The sequence below is a fragment of the Capra hircus genome (genome assembly GCF_001704415.2).
Source record: "Capra hircus breed San Clemente chromosome X unlocalized genomic scaffold, ASM170441v1, whole genome shotgun sequence".
In the NCBI taxonomy this organism is placed as follows: Eukaryota; Metazoa; Chordata; class Mammalia; order Artiodactyla; family Bovidae; genus Capra; species Capra hircus.
In genome coordinates, this window is record NW_017189517.1 from 45534178 (window position 1) to 45556581 (window position 22404).

The 22404-nt window shown below is 35.8% G+C and overlaps 1 protein-coding gene across 1 annotated transcript in view; it reads right to left on the minus strand.

Annotated features, from left to right (window-relative positions):
• Positions 1-22404, minus strand: part of DIAPH2 (diaphanous related formin 2) — a gene marked incomplete in the record, with an annotated part of 842722 nt that overhangs the window by 388768 nt on the left and 431550 nt on the right. The window contains 1 exon segment of the mRNA XM_018044114.1: positions 12651-12752. Coding sequence (XP_017899603.1) covers positions 12651-12752 — 102 coding nt within the window.

A 22404-nucleotide genomic window follows, 5' to 3' on the forward strand; every position in this document is an offset into this window, starting at 1 on the left:
GCTGGAGATGTTCACTGAAATAAGACAAAACTTTAAACTCTATGACTTACAACATTTAACAAAGGCTTCACAATAGACGGGATGCAAACGGTTAAATAATTAAAAATTAAGCAAGTAGAGAGAAAGAAAGAGAAAGTGAGTGAGTAAGCAAAAACAATTAGAGACCAAAAAGAAGTTGTAGAGAGAAAGAATGAAGTGAGAAAAGATTTATAGGTTAGGAATATATGAGGTATATGCCTAGGGGCAGAATTTGAATCAAAGTCCGTTTAGAGTCCATGTAAACGCCATAAAAATTGGAAGCTAACCACATTAAAGTCTCCATGAATGAACAAATCTAATCTCCCATGTATAAATTTGTGTGGGAATCTATCCAAGGTTCTATGTCTTTTTCTGCCTTCATTTATGTCTCTATATGCCTCTATCACTGTTTCCAAATTCTTCCCCATTTAATTTTTCCTTTCTTTTTATTGTTACTTGGCTATAATTAGCACAGAAGCATGTTTTCTATCATTTTATTAATATATGTTTCAGTTCAGTTCAGTCGATCACTCGTATCCAACTCTTTGCAACCCCATGAATCGCAGCAACGCCAGGCCTCCCTGTGCATCACCAACTCCCGGAGTTCACTCAGACTTGCGTCCATCGAGTCAGTGATGCCATCCAGCCATCTCATCCTCTGTCATCCCCTTCTTCTCCTGCCCCCAATCCCTCCCAGCATCAAAGTCTTTTCCAGTGAGTCAACTGGCATGAGGTGGCCAAAGTACTGGAGTTTCAGCTTCAGCATCATTCCTTCCAAAGAAACGCCAGGGCTGATCTCCTTCAGAATGGACTGGTTGGATTTCCTTGCAGTCCAAGGGACTCTCAAGAGTCTTTTCCAACACCACAGTTCAAAAGCATCAATTCTTTGGCACTCAGCCTTCTTCACAGTCCAACTCTCACATCCATACATGACCACAGGAAAAACCATAGCCTCGACTAGACGGACCTCAGTCAGCAAAGTAATGTCTCTGCTTTTCAATATACTATCTAGGTTGTTCATAACTTTTCTTCCAAGGTGTAAGCGTCTTTTAATTTCTTGGCTACAGTCACCATCTGCAGTGATTTTGGAGCCCCAAAAAATAAAGTCTGATACTGTTTCCACTGTTTCCCCATCTATTTCCCATGAAGTGATGGGACCGGATGCCATGATCTTCGTTTTCTGAATGTTGAGCTTTAGGCCAACTTTTTCACTCTCCTCTTTCACTTTCATCAAGAGGCTTTTTAGTTTCTCTTCACTTTCTGCCATAAGGGTGGCGTCGACTGCATATCTGAGGTTATTGATGTTTCTCCTGGCAATCTTGACTCCAGCTTGTGTTTCTTCCAGTCCAGCGTTTTTCATGATGTCTTCTGCATATAAGTTAAATAAGCAGGGTGACAATATACAGCCTTGACATACTCCTTTTCCTATTTGGAACCAGTCTGTTGTTCCATGTCCAGTTCTAACTGTTGCTTCCTGGCCTGCATACAGATTTCTCAAGAGGAATTTTTCAGTCTCCCTGACGGTTAAAAAAACCACAGAACTACTTGGATCAGGTGCTAGTCACCATATACCTCCCTTCTGGCTATGCCCTGTAAGACCTGTAGGAACCCTGAACACCAGGGTGGCTTTGGTCTGAGATCCACAAGGAATTTACAGCCTAAGCTGACATAGATATCTTTAGTCTTGCTTCAGGTTCTAATACCATTTGTTTTAATTCATATCTATGCTGCATTTGTATCTGTTTCTGGGCTTTGTATGTCAATGCTTGGTCTACTGTTTCTGGGCTTTATATTTCAATGTTTGGTCTACAAACCCAAAACAGCATGGATTTGATTTTTTTTTTCCAATACCACCCTCAACAAAAATAATGTGACCAAAAGTACTTTAATATTTATATTAACAATAACAGCCATTAACATTGAGTACTCTGTTCCAGACATTGCTCTAGAAATCCGTTATATACATATACATATATGTAGATTTGATTCGCAAAACCACCCTAGGAAATGATTATTCACATTGTGTGTTAGTCATTCAGTCATGTCCAATTCTTTGTGACCCTATGCACTGTAGCTCACCAGGTTCCTCTGTCCATAGAATTGTCCAGGCAAGAATACTGGAGTGGGGAAACAGTCCCTTCTCCAGGGGATCTTCCTGACCTAGGGATTGAACCTGGGTCTCCTGCATTGCAGGTGGATTCTTAACCATCTGAGCCACCAGGAAAACGCATTATTCACGTTAGTCTCCTAAAAATGAGGAAAGTGAAGCACAGAAATACTAAATAACTCATACAGAGTCAAACTGTATATTGAGGTTCTGAACTCAGGCATTTTGGCTACAGAACTCAGACTCTCAATAACTACGCCAGGCCACCTCTGAAGTCATATTGAGAGTGGTATGTATGACTTGTTGAAAAAGAGACTAGGGACAGAAATACTGTTAGTTAAGTTTTCAAAAGGTCTTAGAAACAGGTAATGCCCTAGGATGTTGACAGTAGAAAGGGAAAGAAAGCAACATATATAAGAAGAAGAATTAAGAAAGAAGCAAAGGGATTTAGTAGTAAATGCTCAGGTATGGGAGGATAAAGTCAAAGATGGTTCCAAGGTGTTTAGTCCTTTGTGAGGTAGAATACTGTTGGCATTAATGAAGGTAGAAGGAAGTGCCGATTTGGCTTGGCTTACTGTTTGGTATTTATGTTTGTTTCAGAAAATGAGGGTAGATGAATTTGCTTCCCTTGATCTCCTATCTGTACTCCAGTAAGTCAAGCAGGGACTAAGGCAGTGGGGGCTGGTAGGGTACAGCTTAGTAGCAAATTCAACCAAATGAGTGAATCTAGACAGTTTTGCAGAGTCTGACTGTGTGAAGCTAATCCACCTAATTTCTCTGCTTCAGTTTCCTCATTTTTAATGAAGGGGAAAGTCCTGCTAAGCAGTTTTGTTTTGAAAATTAGGTAGGAGCCAAACATATGAGCCATATACACTAGTTCCTTCCCTTTTGTGTCTGTCTTGAGAGCTGTGGAAAGGTGAGGCAAACAGTGTGAGATCCACAAATAAAAACTATTAGTTGGATGTTACCAAGACATTTTTATTAGCATTTAAGTGAACTTGGTTCACCATTCTTTCAGACACCAGTGTATTTTACTACTAACAAAGACACTATTAGATTCCCATTATTAGGACATGGATTAGGACATGACTTAGTGGTTATGGAACAACATTAAGACTCTAAATCTTGAAGTTATGTTGAAATCACAGCAAACACAATGTAATTTAATACCATTCCTTGCCTATATTTTAACCTGAAGAATTACTTACAATTGGCTCTTATTTTCAGTTCTCATCATTCAAGGTTAAAATTGACATACTTCAAGGTTGAATCACTAAAACTGACCATTTAAATGTGTTCCCAGATCCTTCCAGCATTTGCCCCTCCAAATCATCACATGAATAGTCATATGAACCTCTATAATAGGGAAATAATATTGCTTTCCTGATATGTTGAGTTTAGCTATTGTTATGATATCTGGTAGCATTCGGAAATTCAGTCCTTGAATTTAGGAGATAAGTATCAGAGTTGGCAGATTTTGGAGTTATCAGAATATTGTGGGAGGCAGGTTGTTGATGACAGAGAAAGCGATGGCACCCCACTCTAGTACTCTTGCCTGGAAAATCCCGTGGACGGAGAAGCCTGGTAGGCTGCAGTCCATGGGGTCGCCAAGAGTCGGACACGACTGAGCGACTTCACTTTCACTTTTCACTTTCCTGCATTGGAGAAGGAAATGGCAACCCACGCCAGTGTTCTTGCCTGGAGAATCCCAGGGATGGGGGAGCCTGGTGGGCTGCCATCTATGGGGTTGCACAGAGTCGGACACGACTGAAGCGACTTAGCAGCAGCAGCAGCAGGTTGTTGATGAGGAGTACACAGAGAAAAGAATCAAAGACTGAACACAGGTCCTTGCATATATCAAACATTCAAATATTTGCTGATTGATTTTAAAAGCACTCCTGAGCTGACTAACTATTTTCTGGATCTTGTCCCAAGGAAGACAGGCGGGTTGCCTATTAAACAAAATCAACAACAGATGGTAATATTTTACTGTCCCCAAAATGATGTCTTCAGCTAAGATGTCGAACCAAAAATCCTAGGGAATTACCTTTCTTGACTGCTATTACTGGACACAGTCTATCACCAATCAACCTCATTCAGGGAAGAGGTTGTGCATTATAAGAGGATCACATCTGCCCTTTGAACTAGCAAAATATAATCCTTCATTTACCCACCAAAATAAAATTTAGTGCAGAGCAGGTAATAAATATCATATGTAATTTGAAAGAAAATCTTATAAAATTAGTGAATGAATGGATGTACTCATTAATACAAACAGAAAGTCCAATATCGGCAAAGGACAGGATTAGGAAGCAGATGGACAGTGCAAAGAGGCATCATAGTAGGCTGATGTGGCGCAGTAAGAAGGTATCCTACTTCCTCTGTAAAGTAATTAGCTACCAAAAGGGTCATCCCAAGGATACTTCCCAGGCTCAATAACAGCCCGAATTCAGAGCTCTAAATAACTATTTTGAAAACTAGGTTCAAGAGAATTATCCCCTTAATCCTCAGAGAGGGAAAGAAATCATTCGCTGTATTCTCTAGACTCAGAAGGTAAATTAAGTAGAAGAAATAGGACTTCTGAGTTACACAGATCTGGACTTGAACTACAGTTGTGTTACTTCATAGTTACAATATAATGCAATTTACTAAATGTTTCTGACACTTTATTTTCCACCAGTAAAATGTATTCCTTAAGTCATTCATACATGTTTCAGTAAGACAAATGAGACCTTATGTGTAAAACTGCTGTCATGATAGCTGACACAATAGAATCACTCTAAAACAATAGCTATTATTGCTATTATTCTCTTTACTCATTCTCTGAAATTACCCCAACAAGGTACCATGGTCCCTGACTGTTCTCCAAAACCTGAGATGAAGTTTTTCTCATCCATTAAGGAACATGTGTCATGAGGGTTTGATGAAGAATGGCCTTCATTTTCTATTGAGCACTTTGTAAATATCATGCAGTGCTTCCTTCAGTCAATTTCAATGCATCATATAAATTTTCCACTAGAAATGTTAGCAGTGAGAACATGTTACTATAAAAATCAAGAGACTTATGGAGGAGGTGAAACTATATAGACTCTCTTAACAGAAGCCACAAAACAGTATGCTTTGATCATACTAAGAGAATTTCCTGCAGTCAGAAGTATGAATTTTTATGATCAGAGCAGGGTAGACTGATAGACAATAGCTAAATCTCCATTAGAGGATTTGTCTGTGTAAGGTAATGTCTTAGATAACTGAAGCAGAGAAATCATAAGTAGTAGTGAGTGACATCCCCAGCCACAGTTACAGTTATTAAAAGACTCATGTCTCATAAAGGTACTTGAGTGCACCTAAGTGATACAAGGAAATATAACAAAAACTTGGCTGCGGCGTATGTTTGTTTCTCCTTGTGGTCCCTTGCAGCATTTTAGTTGACTGGCATCCTTTGTTTTATAATTCATTCCTTGAAGTGCTGTGGGATGCTGACCAAGGTGTTGTATTATGTAGGGGATTTATTTGTGTTACAAGATACTTGTCTATCAAATCACATCAAGCAGCTATCATGTCTTCAGATGATCTGCACTATATTAAAAAAAAAAAAGGTATACTGACAGCTTTAGTAAGAGCAGCCACAAGTTGGTTATTTCCCCAAAGAGTCAGATACAATTTTGTTAATATAATTTGAATTTTATACACTTTACTATCTATGCAGCTGTGGAATATTGATGTTCTGCCAAACTACCATAGGATTCCAGAGAGAAAGAAAAAAAGATCCAAGTGTAACAGTCATGTGTGAAGGAGGAGGAAGCAGTCCCATGCCACTCCTGAAGTCATGTGTCACTCACTTTTAAGGTGATTTCTATTTTCTTTCATTTTTCACTGCTAAGCAGCTCATTTTCAACTGCCATCACATGTGAGCATAAGTGATCTTCTAATATCTTTAATAGATAATATTAAAGATTCATGGGAATTAACAGATATATTTTGTAATAAATACATATTTGTTACATAAGATTTTCCCGATACCTAAATACTCTTGGGACCCAATATACATTAAAATTACAGAATAATTTTGTATCAGTGACTATAACGAAGGTGACGTAATGAAGTGGTGATAAAGAAGAGTCAGTTGAAGTTAGACAGCAGGCAGATCTTCCTATAAAAGTTGTGAGACCCAGACTTGAAAACTGAGCTAAACTCTGATGTTTGGAAGCACGGAAATATTTCAAACAAGGACGTCTGTGATTTCCTGTCAAATAAATCATTATTATTCTCAGGACAGGCTCACTACTGCTCACTGCGGTGCTTTCTACTGTACACCGAGTACTCGGGCTGGACAAATCATCAATACAGGTGCACCTGCTGCATGGAGCCGACGGCAAACGTTTGTATATTAGATGTCAGGAGAGCTGAGAGTCATTAGTAATCTGCAAAATGAAGCTTTGGAAAAACAGGGTTTTGAAAACTGACTCTATCCCAGAAAAGCAATGATGTGCTCATAGAGAATATTTTCCTCAAACAGAGTGACATGTGGAAATCATGCATCAGCAAATATCTACTCATTTCCAGTCTGGGACAGAACATGGTAACAATGTTGATCCAAGAGATGCTGGAAGCTCAAAAAAATTACATTAAGAAATGGCTAAAGAATTTTCAAAACATCATTCTAAAAACTGTCTGAGGCCAAGAATGGCCATTAGAGCACCTGTGATACTAGGCTATTATTTTAAAGGATTACTGATATATGGATAGGGGAAAGGGGTGAATTTTTCATTTTTTAAAATTTAATGACAAGCTATCAATAGAAAAATTGATTGACATCCACAGGCTTTATCTGAATATTCAGTTTCAGATGGTTTTATTTTACCTCATTTTATTGTAAAAGCTGATGGAAAAAAGTCATCCTGTCACCAAATGGATTATTATGAGAAGTTATTTAAGTGAGCCAGAATCTGAATACATGGATTTGAGAACACACCATGGTGAGTTTTCTTTTACTTGATTTCACAATTATTAAATGATTTTTTTTAGATAAAAATGAAGGTACATCTAGAAGTAAGAGCTAGCATTCATATTTACAGAAGGAATGAAAATAGAAACAATCAAGGCATTACATATCAAAACACTGAACACTTTGAATGAAAGCAGATAAAGAAAAATGCAATTTTCCCAATGAATATGCAAACTTGAATAATGATTTAATATTAATGGAACAGAAGAGCTACAATTTTCCATCCAAACTAACTGCCTTTGATGATGCGTGGGAGAGTAAAAAAGAGCTTTTAAGAATTTCCTGTTCACCTGATTAAGCTATCTTGAATAGAGCTCATAAGCTCTTGGGGGGGCTTCAAAAAATTAAAAAGCAAACTGATTATATATCTGTAGTTTCAACTACAGGCATAAATCCACTCCTCCCGCCTTCACATATTTATGCAGAAAAAGAAAAAAAAATTATGCTGTCAGCAGTATCACATAATCTTTGCTTTTCATTATAAATGTTTTTTATGCACAAGGCTATCTCAACATCTTTTTCTTAGATTATAGCTTTAGAATGTTTTTAATTGAAAAATATGTGTGATTTTGAAGTCAGGAAAAACAAAGTACCAATTACTAAGAGAACTAATTATTGCCTTCTTTTTCTCAGAAGATGTGTTACTTTAATAGATACACACAGTATGGGTCTCCATTCACAGTGCAAGACAAGTGGGAATTTCCATAGCTCTAAGGTTTGAGAACAGCTGAGCTGCAAACACACTGGGAAGAGTCTAAAAGCTCCTGCTGGGGGTTCTAACTGGCAGAGTTTTCAAAGATCTGTGTTTTTTTTCCCCCAGTACAGGTACAGCACATAATTACAATAATGTACCAAATTCAATTCTGTGGGAGGCAGATTGAAGGACAAGTCAGTGGGAAGCTATGCAGTCAATCTACCCCCCTAAAGAAAAGGATTATTGATCTTAGATGGTGTGGGAAGTAACATACCCCCCTTCCCAGGAAACCTGCCTCTAGATACAGGAAAGGTCCCTAGATTTTTTTGTTTCTTTTTTCTTCTCTCTCTTTTTTCTGGTTTCTTTTTAATTTATGACATGTGAAAATAAGCAAATCCTATGATATGGCTGATTAAAAAAAAAGAGGGAAAGAAAGTTTAGAGAAAGCTTAGCAGCCCAGTCACTGTCTCGGGTAAGTTTATCTTTTTTCAAAAATTCAAAGCCTGATTCTTCTGTAGTCTTGCCAGTTTTACTGTTTTTTTTTTTTTTTTTGGTTTGTTTGTTTGTTTGATAAGATTTTAGTGAATGTTGCAAGAGTAATTGCAATTGTGGCATATGTACATCTCTAACTGATGAGATTTTGTTTTTATCACCCAGGAAGTTATACAATAATGAAAATTCTAAAGGACATTGGCAGGGTGATAGGACTAAAATTAGGAAACAGTATTTACCACTAGAGAAGGCAAAGAAAGAAAAGGACTCAATCAGGAATCTAAATTTTTCAACACTCAAGTACCAAATGGATACAGAATTAGACAGGAATAAGAAGAGCCCACTTGATTTTGGATTCAAGCTAATACAGTCAACAAACATTGGTAAGTATACCATGTGAATCAAATCAATATAATACAGGCATACAGAAGTTGTCATCTAACAGGGGTCATTCAATAAAAAACCTTGTGATTAAACATTTAATTAAGAAACCATGATAATTTTGAGAAAGGAAAAGAAAAAAAATAAGATGCTCTGAGAGAATTTAATAGGGAGACCTAATAAGTAAGTGAGAACATAATGGGGAGAAAAATTTAAGCAGAGACTCAAAGAATAAGCAGGAGAGAGGCAGGCAGGAGTGGGAGTAAGAGGGAGCAGCGTGTGTAATGGTCCAAAGACAGGGAAGAGCATGGTAAATTCAAAAAACAATACACTGATGCTTTAAGCAGATAAATAATGATGCAACACAAATGTACTTCGGAAATGTCACATCAAGGGCTGTGCCGAGACTGATTTGGGAAAAGGTCAAAAGCATAAGTGGAGAACACATATATATTGTAATATACATATACAAACATATATTGTAATGGTTAAGGGAAAGAGGATGCTGGCTGGGGTTACATTAGTAACAGCACAGAAGAGAAGTCAGTAGATCGCCCGTATATTTTAGATGCAACTAGGAGTTAATTGATGATCTCTCCTAGATCAGTTTCAACACATTATTTAAGGCAGCATTCTGATTGCTGTTTCCTGAATAGTAAGTAACTAGAGGTAAGGAAGTAGAAAACAGAAAGAGACTACTCTTTGAAAAAACTCATGCTAGGTAATGAAGCGAGGGCAGTGTTTATCATGGACCTCAGGGCCAGTGAAGGATTTTTTATTCATCTATCCATCCAGCTATCCATTCATACATTTTGGGGCAATGAATGACTTAAGAAGATTCTTATTTCTGAAGAGAAGAGCAGAGTGGAGGCTGAGGAACTGAAGAGGCAACAGACAAACAGAACACAAGTAGGCAGGGGAGAACTGAGTGTATTAGTGTATAGTAGACTAACTCACACACACATGTGCATGTACGCACAAGCACACACCAGTTCAGTAAAGTTGTTAAAATCACAGTCCATGACATCAGAGTGCCTGGGACTAAGTTCTGTACCGACAGCTATGTAACTGAACAAGGTCCCAAACCTCCCTTGACCTCACTGCCCTCATCTGTAACGTGGAGTCAACAATAACACCAGTCTCACAGGGCTGTGAGGAATGCATGAGATGGGGCATGTAAAAACACCTAGCATGGCGCTGGACATAGTAACATGTCAATACATTCTTATTCCTATCATTAACAACAACAAGAACAATGGTCATAGTAAATAAAGTATCCCTTTTTCTGATGTTTGACAGAGAGGAGGTTAACACCAGATATGTGTAGAGATAACAACTGTGGGTAGAAGAGATACTGTTCTAGCTCCTATTTGCTTTCTCATTTCCCTGGGAAGAGATTAGGTTGTCTGTAGGTTGAAAAGAATGGGAAGGGGAGGGAGAAAAGACTTGAAGAAAGCAGGTAAGATATGGCACAGCCGCTACAGAAAAAACAAAAGACCACTGAATTAAGAACAAGTAAAATAACTGCTGAAATGGCAATAAGAGTCCCGCCAAGGTAAAAGCTAAAATGTCCTAAAGACACCAATTCACTCAAGTTCGCCGAAGAGAACAGGGAGACATGAAGTCAGAGAGTTAGAGGCACAATGAGAATGGGAAGGAGCTCGGATTTTATTCTGTAAACTCTGGGAGACACTGAAGGGTTTCAATATAGAAATCACATGATGAATATACATTTTTAAGAAGACTAAACTAATAATTTTGATGGTGGAAGAAAGCAAAAGCAAGATAACAAGTTTGGGAACTTTCTCATTTGGCCAGAGGACTCTTTAGATGTCCAAAATTGTCCTAAATGTAGGCTGTCCATGTATTTCCAGGACTAAAAAGTTTTTGGACATTTCCACAGAGAAGTGAATTTAATTTCAGCATAGTCTTGAAGAAATTTATTTGAACATAATTTTTACTTTGAGACCTAAACTATGCTATTTTTAATATCAGGCTCATACTTAGTTCTAATAATTATCTTAAAATTCAATAAGCACTTATCTACTGGCTATTATATACAAGATATATATGTTTACATATGTGGTTAAAAGACTAAGTTATAACATTATTTCAAGAAACTTCGCTAGATATGAGACTATCTAATCTTTATTTAGATCAGGCAAATCCTGATTGATACTGCCTTAGATAATTTACATAGCATAAACTACTCAGAAATGTCCTTGACTATCTTCCCTATAGACATGTAGCTAAGGATGGGGAGAGTAAATAAGAGGACCAGGTGACTTCATGCTCACAGCCCCAGAATTCTTTATGGTTGCATGCATAAACACGAAATCTCTTTCCTTTCCTATTTTGCTTTGAGTTCAGAAGGTATATTGCTCTTTATGTCCCAAAACTTCATTTCCTCAGTGTAGTACCAAGGATATTCCTCTTGAAGGACTTGCTTGGCAAACTAATACATCTTCCAAGATAAACTGCATTCAGGAAAAAAATGGCTTCGGAGAAACTGCAGTGTACCTACTGTAAAACTCATCACCATCGTGACACAGCTGAATTCTCGGATGGTATATAACCTTGCTTCAATTAGAATATGAATTCCAGTAACTTAAGTTTTAAGTGTGGACTTTGGACTAGAAAATTTTATTATTTAATACTGTGTTAAAGTATTGCTATTTAATAAACAATATCTGGCCAGTTTAATTTGCTTAATTAAAAAATGAGAGATATAGTTTTTTCAGGTATCTATACATGCTCTATTTCACCCTAAATAGACATTCCTGATTTGCTTTTCAAGGATTTGACAGAACGCTCCTACATCAGCATATGCAGTGCTATATCTGAGAACTAATAAACTCTAAATATGGGGGAGCAGTTATTGCATATGTTCAAAAGGAATGTTCTATCACCTTTTGACTTTAAACAGGATTTTTAAGTTGCAGAGTAGCAAATCAGATCGAATCAAATGTATTACTATTAAAGAAGTTATAAAATATTTTGAATGAAGCAAAGTATTTGACTATTAAGTGCAATGGTCATTTTTAAAAATCTAAGGATGCAGATGGAAAATGGTCAGAGAGCCAGGGTAAAACTGAAAGCTGTAGTAGAACTGTTTGTTTATATGGGACCAAACTTGAATTGAACACTGAGTCAAACACAGCTTTTCTCTAGGACATTAAATAAGTCATCATACCCACCATCTTTTTGTCAATTATTTGAATGGCAGTTTTGAGGAAAGCTTGAAACAGATATATATACATATATAAAACTACAGTTTTAATACATAATCTACACCTAGTCTTACTTTATACCCTTTAAAATGAAGAAGAGACAAGAAAACATAATTCATTTCAGTAATTATTTAACCACACTAAAACACAAAATGTATTTATGAAATTTTATTTCCAGCTGAAACTATATTTAATGGTTTTAATCAATTAATGACACTCTACGGGAAATCTGAAAAGTTTTGTCTTTTTTCTGATACAATGCATACCATTCAAAAGAGACTCTAGAATATTTCTAATTATCTATAACAGTTTCCACCTTTCTTATCTATAACAGTTTCCACCTTTCCACCCTTAAGAAGCCTAACTTTATTAAAAAGCCAAATTCTAATGGCAAGATCTAAATAGAAGGAAAAATAGTCAATACAATAACATGTTCTTTTTATATATTTATATTAATATCAATATCAGCATTGATATAAAGGAAGATCCCTGAGATGTTGTGAGGTATTTCATAATGTAGATCTCAACTTCTTTATTTCTCAATAATATTAAAAGTAATAAGGTTTTTTTTTTTTCCCCGACAGCTAGTGTTACATAAGTTATATAGTTATACAGTAGGAAAAAAAATAAATATAAGCAACTGAAATGTCTTCCCCCCTGCCTGCCCCCATTTCTATTGTTACCTGCAAGCTGAGTCTGGGGGCCCTTAGGCTAGATACATACCACAACTCCAAACTGTTCAGGTTCACAGAGGTCATCATACTCATTCTTCAGCTCTGCTAGCTCATTGAGTACCTTCTGCTCAGGAAGATGTTTTACAAGGTTCTAAAAGGAAATAAAAGCACAACAGGTTAGTATTTCATTATTAGGATTATAAAAGATAAATTAACAACTATGAAAGTGACTAACTAGTATAGTGGATAAATTTCTGATTGTGCTTCTGTCACAGTACCAGTGTATCTTCCCCTTCTCCCCAAAAGCTTAACCAAAAAACAGCTACAATTTAATGTGAATAAATATATAGAAGTGTTTGGTTTCTCTGCACTATAGTATATAAATATTAAATTAAAAAATCATATGACAATAAATAACATCATAAAATTAATCTTTCTAAGTCTTAAACACATACTATAATTTTAAGACTTATTTCCTGTCATGATAATTAGTCAATCTATAAAAAAACAGAAAAATACTATGTAGAATTTACTCATGTGCAGTAACAATAATCATCAACTATACTCTTCAATATTGGCAAAATTTGGAATCATTTTCCATCTTACAAACCACATCAAGCCTATAAAAATAATATCCAATTATTTACAATATCTGTATTTTTTTCTATTCTGTTCTTCTATGTGATTTCCAATTCCTAAAACAATTATCAAAGAAAGAAGCCTAGCTTTTGCCCCTACAGCCCACACATCATTTTCCCAGCTATTTCAAATTTATCACCTTAAAGATGGTCACATCATGGTCCAACACTGAGTCTGAGGGACTACTATGCAACCCAATTTAAAACTATCTTTCAGATAAAGCTGTTAAAACCATCTTTCCAATATCCTTCAGATATTTCACTTAAAAACTATCTTTCAGAACAACTTAAATATATATACACACACAAACACTCACACGACTACACACATACACACACACACAATACTATGTGTATATGTGTTAGTCACTCAGTTTGGCCTGACTCTTTGCGACCCTATGGACTGTAGCGCATCAGGCTCCTCTGTCCATGGGATTCCCAGGCAAGAATACTGGGGTGGATTGCCATTCCTGTCACTGTGAGGATAATGCCTAAGATGCAAAAGGGAATGGCTGATGCCAGGGTGAGCAATGGGGATCCTGTTCTCCAAAATTCAGACATGTGCATTCTGGTTAGTTTGGTAGATGCCTGCCTTGGTTTCAACACTCTCTGGTTGCAGCAGCTTTCCCTAATGGCATCTATTAGAAGATTTAAACAGACAGAAACACCTCTACTGCCTTTTGGAACCAGACAACTAAGGAAATCTTTGTCAGATCTAGGTGGCACTAGTGGTAAAGAACCGGCCTGCCAATGCAGGAGACATAAGAGACACAGGTTTGATCCTTGGGTTAGGAAGATACCCTAGGAGGAGGGCATGGCCACCCACTCCAGTATTCTTGCCTGAAGAATCCACATGGACAGAGGAGCTTGACGGGCTATTGTCCATGGGGTCACAAAGAGTCAGACATGACTAAACTGATGTAGCATACATTGTCAGATCACTGGCTGAATGAAGAGATAATGAAACTCAAACTAGAGTGACCACACACAAGGAATACCGTCCTCAGAAAACAAAAATCAGCTGTCTTTAAGGAGTGGCATAATTAGATTCCCGAAGTTATAATATATTCAAATCTCCAGTTCTCAACAAAAATATTACAAAGCATGAGAAGAACCAATAAAGCATGGCCGATGCAGGGAAAAAAGAATTTGACAGAAATGATTCCTGAAGAAGTTCAGAATTTAAAGTTATAAATCAAAAATATTAAATAAATTATTTTAAACATGCTCAATGAGCTAAAGGAAACTATGGACAAATAACTAAAGGAAAACAGTATTATGAATAGAATAAGAAAGACATAGAAATTACAAAAAGGAATCCAACAGAAATTCTGAAAGTGAAAAGTACCAATAACTGAAATTTAAAATTTATTATAGGAGTAGATATGGGCAGGCAGAGGAAAGGATCAATGAATGTGAAGGTAAAGAAACTGATATTATTAGGTCGAAGAAACAGAAAGATAAAAGAATGAAGAAAAATAAACAAAGCATGAGGGATCCGTGGGACACCAAGCATACCAACATGTATATCACAGGGTTCCCAAAAAAGAAAGGGAAGAAAAAATTATTTCAATAATTAATGATTGAAAATTTTCCAAATCTGATGAAATACGTAGATACACGCACCCAAGAAGCTCATTAACTCCAAGTAGGACATCAAAGAACTATGAGACACTGTCTAATCAAAGTGTCAAATGTAGAAAATGATCATTTTTAAAGCAGCAATAGAGAAGTGAATTGTCACATTTAAGGAATACTTAATAGGATTATTCACAGAAGGCAATGGCACCTCACTCCAGTACTCTTGCCTGGAAAACCCCATGGATGGAGGAGCCTGGTGGGCTGCCATCTATGGGGTCGAACAGAGTTGGATATGACTGAAGCGACTTAGCAGCAATAGGATTATTATATGATTTCTCCCACTGGAGTCAAAAGGTAGTGGGATAAAATGAGTGCTGAAATAAAAGACTATCAATAAGAATTTTATACCCACAAAAACTGTCCTCAAGAATGAAAAACTAAGACATTTCCAAATTAATAATAACAACAACAGCGACAAGAAAAGAGATCATTTATCACTAGCAAGCCTGTTCTTTCCCCAAATACTAAAGGAGGCCTACAAGCAGAGATTAAAGGGCAGTAAACAAAATTATGTATCAATTATACCTCAATAAAACAAGCAAATAAATAAACAAACATACTGCTATATGCAGTCTACAAGCTTTCAATAAAAAGATACAAAGTGACTGAAAGCAAAAGCATGGGAAAAAATATGGCATGTACAGAGTAGCCCCCCCGCAAAAAGTAAGGTATCTATATTATTGTCAAATTAAAATTGTCACTTTAAATCACAAAAAGATCACAAGAGATAAGGATATTATATACTAATAAAAGTTTAAACCTATCAAGAAGATATAATTATTATGAACATATTCCTATCTAAGAACCGAGCTCTAAAATACATGAAGTAAAAATTGAGAGAGTTGAAGAAAGAAATATACAGATCTAAAATAATAGTTGGAATGCAAGGGTGATTCAATATATAAAAATATGATGATGTTTTATTTTTATCTAGTTTGTTTCACTTTTTCTATTTTATATTCAGTGCTCCCATTGCATTTAGTTTATCTTCTCCAATTTATCCATCTCTCACTTTTTTTGATGTTCTTTTTCAAGTCTTTATAAAGTGTAAGTAGAAAAGCTTTTGTATATGTATATAAAATATGTATAATATATATATTTTAGAAAACTTATGATTTTTTGCCTAACTAAAACATTATGACATTTTGATTCTACCTATGATAGAAAATAATTTCAAAAATAATATATGTGCACTTAGATAACTGAGTCAATTTGCTGTGTACCTGAAACACTGTAAGTCAACTAAACTTCAATAAAAAAAAATATATATATATATATTACAAAAAAACAAGCAAGCCAAAACTTTAATTATTGTGGCTTAATTATATTTTGGGTAGGAAAATTATGCAAAGCTATTTGCACTTTTAATCGTTTGACACTTTTTTTTTCCATATTGAACTCATTCAACCTAACAAATACAGAAAAAAAGCATAGGAAGGAATCTTGCTAAGCTAAAATCGAGTGGTCTCTAATTCTTTTGTGATGTGAACCCTCAGTAATGCAGATTTATATCATCCAATGAGTAAACATCCTATTTTGTAGAATGTTTAAAAATAGTGTTTATTTCTCTTTGTTCAAAAAAAAATTAACCAATGTAATATGCCATATTAATAGAATAAAGGGAAAACATCTCACATGATCATTTCAACTAATACATTAAAAGCATTTGATAAAATCCCACACATATTTGTGAGAAAAAAAAATGCTCTTTAAACTAGGAATAAAAGCAAACTTTTACAACATGATAAAGACCATATAAAGACCATATAAAAAGATGTCATAGTTAATATACTCAGTGGCAAAAGCCTGAAATTATATCTGTTAAGAACAGGAACAAGGCAAGGATGAATGCTTTACAACACATCTATGCATCATAGTACTAACCAGAGCAATTAGACAAGAAAGAGAAATAAAAGTCACTCAAATTAGAAAATTTTAAAAAATCGTCTCTCTTTACAGATAACGATTTTATATGAAGAAAACACTAAACAATTCAACAACAACAAAAAAAAACTGAAAGAGCTAATAAATGAATTCAGCAAAGTTTCAGGATACTTAATCAGCATGCAAAAATCAGTTGTATTTTTGTGCACTATAATCTGAAAGGAAATTAAGAAAACATTTCCATTTACAATAGCATTTTTTAAAGCACCTATAATGAGATACCATTTTTACAATGCCTACTAGAAAGGCTATTGTCCAAAAAGTGGGAAATAAAAACTGTTGGTAAGGATGTATGAAAATAGGAACCCTTACTGGTTAGAATGTAAAATGGCATCAGCACTGTGGAAAACAGCTTGGTGTTTTCTTAGAAATTAAAAACAGAATTAACCATATGATCCCACAATTCCATCTTGGGTATGTAACAAAAAGAACTGAAAACAGCATCTCAAACAGTTATGTGCACACAATGCTATCATTGTTATTCAATAGTGAGAAGGCAGAAACAACCTACTTTTCCATCAACAGAAATATTGATAAATGTGGTATATACATAAAACAAAATATTATTCACTAGAAAAAGGAAGTTTTGATCCACGCTCAAACACTGATGAATCTTGAGAATTTTATGCTTAGTGAAATAAGATAGACAAAAAAAGTCAAACAGTGTATGAACCCACTGATCTAGAATAGATTCTTAGACACAGTAGAAAAGAGGTTACCAGGAGCTGGGGGCAGAGGACAATGGGGAGGTACTGCTTAAAGGGATAGAATTTCTGTGTGGGATAATGAAAAATTTCTGGAAATAGTGGTGACGATTGAACAACAATTTAAATATACTTAACACCAGTTAAACTGTATATTTAAAAACAGGTTAAATAGTATACTATATATTATCAATGTTTCTAAATTTAAAAAAAAAAAGAGTAGGCAATATATAACCTTTTATGTCCCATGGAAAACAGCTGTATCTCAATCTACTTTTAAATCCTCTTTGGTCTCTATTTATCTTTACTCTTCTCCCACTAATTCTACATTTCCAGGAAGCTCTATGCCTGCAATGGCACCCGCTGTGCACTGATTAGTCCAAAGATTTACAATATCATGTCATTTGACCTAAAAGAAAAATCAATATTGATATAGCAATATAAACATCAAATGAAATTAAGCCCAGCTACTACCATGCCTCATTAACATCATTTTTTTTAATAGAATGGAAAGGTAAGTAAATACCAAGGTGTTATTTCTACTTTTCTAGAATACTTCTGATATATATATATATAAATTGTTTTTCCAAATTTTTTCTCTGTTAATAGGATTTTTTGTGAAGTATGTTGTTAAGGAAAACAAAGAATCAGACTGGTAAGTTTCATAATTTTCCCTACAGGGAAACTCAATTAGAAAGATTAAAAATGTTGTTACCATGATTAAAAATATCAACTCTGCATATTTTCAACTCTCCATCTCAATTTTAAGTTTTAACTGTGAAAATAACTATTATAGAATGAATCAAGCCTATAATAGGATTTTAGCTCTGAATGTGAAACTTGTTGTTATTTTGCTTCTCTTCCAGTTGCAGATAACCTGTTAAGCCATCTTTACACTGCAGGCTCCCTGGCAGGTGACATTTCTTTTCTTTCTCTGTTCAGCTATATGAAATAATGAACACATTCGATGGGCTTAGATGTATTCTGATTCTGGATACGGTCTTCACACTAAGTCACAAGCTTATATAGCTGCCAGTTGTTTTGTAGATTCTATTTACAAATAATGTTTCAAATAAAACCCTCTCAATGTGTGGTAGATACAGCCTACGTTATAGGACTTCTTGCTTAATGAACCTACTACATCTAGAAACCCATGTTTGAAGTGGCCATCATAGCCAATACCTGAAGACACTTCAGTATTTTCCCATAAATAGTAAAAAATGGAGCATAAGATTAACAATGTTTTCATGTCCATCAAGTCCTGAATAGAAGAGGAAGGAGGGTTAGAAGAGAGAGGAGAGATATAGCAGTACTCATTTGCCTCTATGCTCCTTCACTTATCTTTAAAAGTATGTCAGGAGAGAAAAATGTTCAATGCACAGTTTAAGAATAATGTGGACAGTTCTTGGAGTCAGTTGGAAGTCCATATTTTTAGGCCTCTTGGAAGATCCATGCTAAGTCGCTTCAGTTGTGTTCAACTCTTTACGACTCTATGGACTGCAGCGTGTCAGGCTCCTCTGTCTATGGAATTTTCCAGGCAAGAATGCTGGAGTGGGTTGCCATTTCCTACTCCAGGGGATCTTCCGGATCCAGAAATCGAACCTGTCTCCCGCAATGCAGGCAGCTTCTTTACTGCTGAGCCACTGGGGAAGGCCCTGTCCTACCTAAAGGAAGAGAAGTGTGTATTATGCGATCAGGCTAGGCCCAGCAGGAAAGCCTGCATTTTGGAAAGGAGCAAAATGATTGTGAGTGCAATAGTTGCTTCTTGGATATGTCTCCAGGCCTGGCCTACCTACCCCCTCATATGTCTGAGTGCTTGCTTATTTCAAAAATCAAGCATGTTAAAAAAAAAAGAGAGAGACAAAGAAAGTAAAACATGTTTCTGTATCTTGCCATAGCACACTCCACACCCTTGGCATGGAGAGGGCTTCAGTACATAGCAGCTATGCCCCACGGGAAACTCCTCCCCTCTTTCCACTCACAATGGTGCCAAGGAAAGGGATCAAAATAGGAAATGAGGAAAATCACCCACAGCAGCTACATGAAAGCTGACAAATTAGTTCAGAAGATCTGGAAGCTATTCCTTGAGAGCCATAGAAACATCTAATGAAGATAGTTTTTGAAAAGAGTTGAGGTCTTGCAACAGCAGCTAGGAGCAACAGGAAGCAAACCACAGGTGAACAGATGTGGATTGGGCTAGTGTTTAAATGTCATATTGCCCAATTCAACAATTGTAAATAGCTTTTGTTTAGTTGCCGTATTGATACCATGGCTACTCAAGATTTATAAGTAAATTGCAAAGAAGAGTTCAGACAGCCCCTATGCTGAAAGGGGAAAGCGGTTTATAATAGCAGAGGCTAGAAATGATAAATTTTTAAAGACAACTTATATTCTGACAAATTGTGAATTAATAGGTAAATATCCTGTAAAGTTTCAACCCTTCTATTTTTCCGTCCCGCTGCTCCTACTTACTGCTGAGCATCTTCTTTCAAACATTCTAAGATTTGTGTTTAAAAGATCAATTCTAGGTCAGTATGAAAATTTCATCTTAGAAAATGTCAATGAGCTGAAGTTCACAAAGAAAACAACAAAGGGGAAAGCAGTTACTATGTCATCAAACGAGCAGATTTTTCTTCCTCTTTTTAAGCATCACAAATTCACTTTCTGATGACTGTCACAGTTATCTAAAGGGATTTCTCCTAAAAACCATAGGCTTTTAACTCCTTTTTTACATTTTTGCAATGACTCTACAATTCTTTCAAAACTTTCTTTCTTTTAAATGTTAATTGCACACTTAAAGGTTAGTTAAGTGAAGGTACTGAACCATAATGCCCTTTCCTGCTTTCCAAAACATAACCTTTCTTTTTTGTCTTATATCTCATTAAGTCATTTTAGTCATAGGAAAGTCGAGTTAGGTTCACTGTGATTAAGTCCTATCGTTCCCTATGTAAATGGATCGGGACCAATATTTTTTTTTAATTTATTGTTTATTCTTTTAAAATTATACCATTAAGTGCATATATATACACAGAATTTTATTTATATATAGGAGACAAACATATATATATATATATATACATATCAGTATTATTTTAACTTATGTTGTCAAAGATTTTATTTTGTAAAAAATTCAGAGAAGAAATGGGTAAGTCTTGGATAAATGTCTGTAATCTTAATGGAAACTTCCTCCTATTCTGCCTGGTCAAAACCTCAATCCCTAAGCTACTATAACTTACTATACGTTGTGCAACACTTTCTCATGGCATGTCTTAAATTGTATGTGTGTATTTTAATGTTCTGAAATCACATTCAAGTGTTCTATTTCTTCGCTTTGAGTTAAAAGGCACACGCTTTGATGTTGGGCCTGGTTCTATGTTTATTTTGTATTTCATCCGTCCATTCACCTAGTATATACTAGCTGCCGATTCTGTGATTGCCACCACGTTAACCACTAGAGATTCTGCCCTCATGAAAATTACAGATCCAGGACTGTGTATACTCCTGCCTACAGTGAAAACATAATCAACATATGACTGACAGTCATTTGTGTTGCATTTGATTCAAAATACATTTCTTGTCAAGAGGTCACGCTGCAAGTCCCTCTTTTGGTTTGGAATTCTCATCATTTCTGTAACTCCTAAAACAAACTATAAGCATCTGTTAAGATATGTTAAAATGCTGACCAAATGGTCTAAAACATTCAGGGAGAGGGTTTCTAAACCTCCTTTCAAAAAATGTTAGTTGAGTAAAGACAAGAATTGAAAACATGGTGAGAAAATTCATGACCTTGGAGTATGACAATTATATCTTACAAGGAGGCAGCTTTTAACAGGTTTCCTATCAATCTGATCTTCAACTTGACCAGAGTAGGCATACTTCTCAATATCACCTCAGCACTAATACCACCAAATGAACAGCTCCAGCCCTCAGCATTCCTGCCAATCCCTAAGTTCCATATTTCAGACCCACAGCCTGTCCTACTTCGATGCACCATCATTACTGCAAATTCAACAAATCTGAAGGAGAATTCATCCTCACTCTGGTCCCTTGCCTTATCAGCTTCTCCTAAAGGCCCCATTCTGCCAATAGGACTGGCATCCTCTCCATCCTCTAAGCTTTCCAACCGGAGTTTGTCACTCAGTTACACGTTCTGAGGGCTTCCTGGGTGGCTTAGATGGTAAAGAACCTGCCTGCAATGCAGGACACCCAGGTTCTATCCCTGGGTGGGGAAGATACCGTGGAGAAGAGAACGGAAGCCCACTCCAGTATTCTTGAGCATTCTGGAGAATTCCCTGGACAAAGGAGACTGGCAGGCTCCAGTCCATGGGGTTGCAAAGAGTTGGACAAGACTGAGTGACTAACACTTTCCCATTTCACTTTTTCACAAGTTCTAATGATTCTTTCTGTCAAAATCTCTTTGGAATTCAACAGTTATTTTACATTCTGCAGCCAAAAATCTGGGCCATAGAAATCATGTGTATTTAACTTTCTTAATTTCAGTTCAATTAAATTCATCAAAGTGTTCTCATTCTGTATTAAATCTATAGAGCTCGTAGATATATTTACAACTTCTATAATTACAGAAAAAAAATTTGTGAATACTTTGTACATAAAAATTTCAACTCCCACTAATGTCATGATCCTATTTACAGAAATGTATTACTTTCTAAAATAATTCGCATGATTTACAATTAATCTGAAAGATAATTACTAAAAGTATTCATTCCTTTGATGGTAATTATCTTCTATTTTGTTTATGTTCCACTCTATACTCAAAAACAAACTTGAAAATCATATTAAACCTTAAAGGTGATATTAAGAACTAAAAAAATGTAGAGAATATACATAATGAATGACTCACTATGAATATTAAACA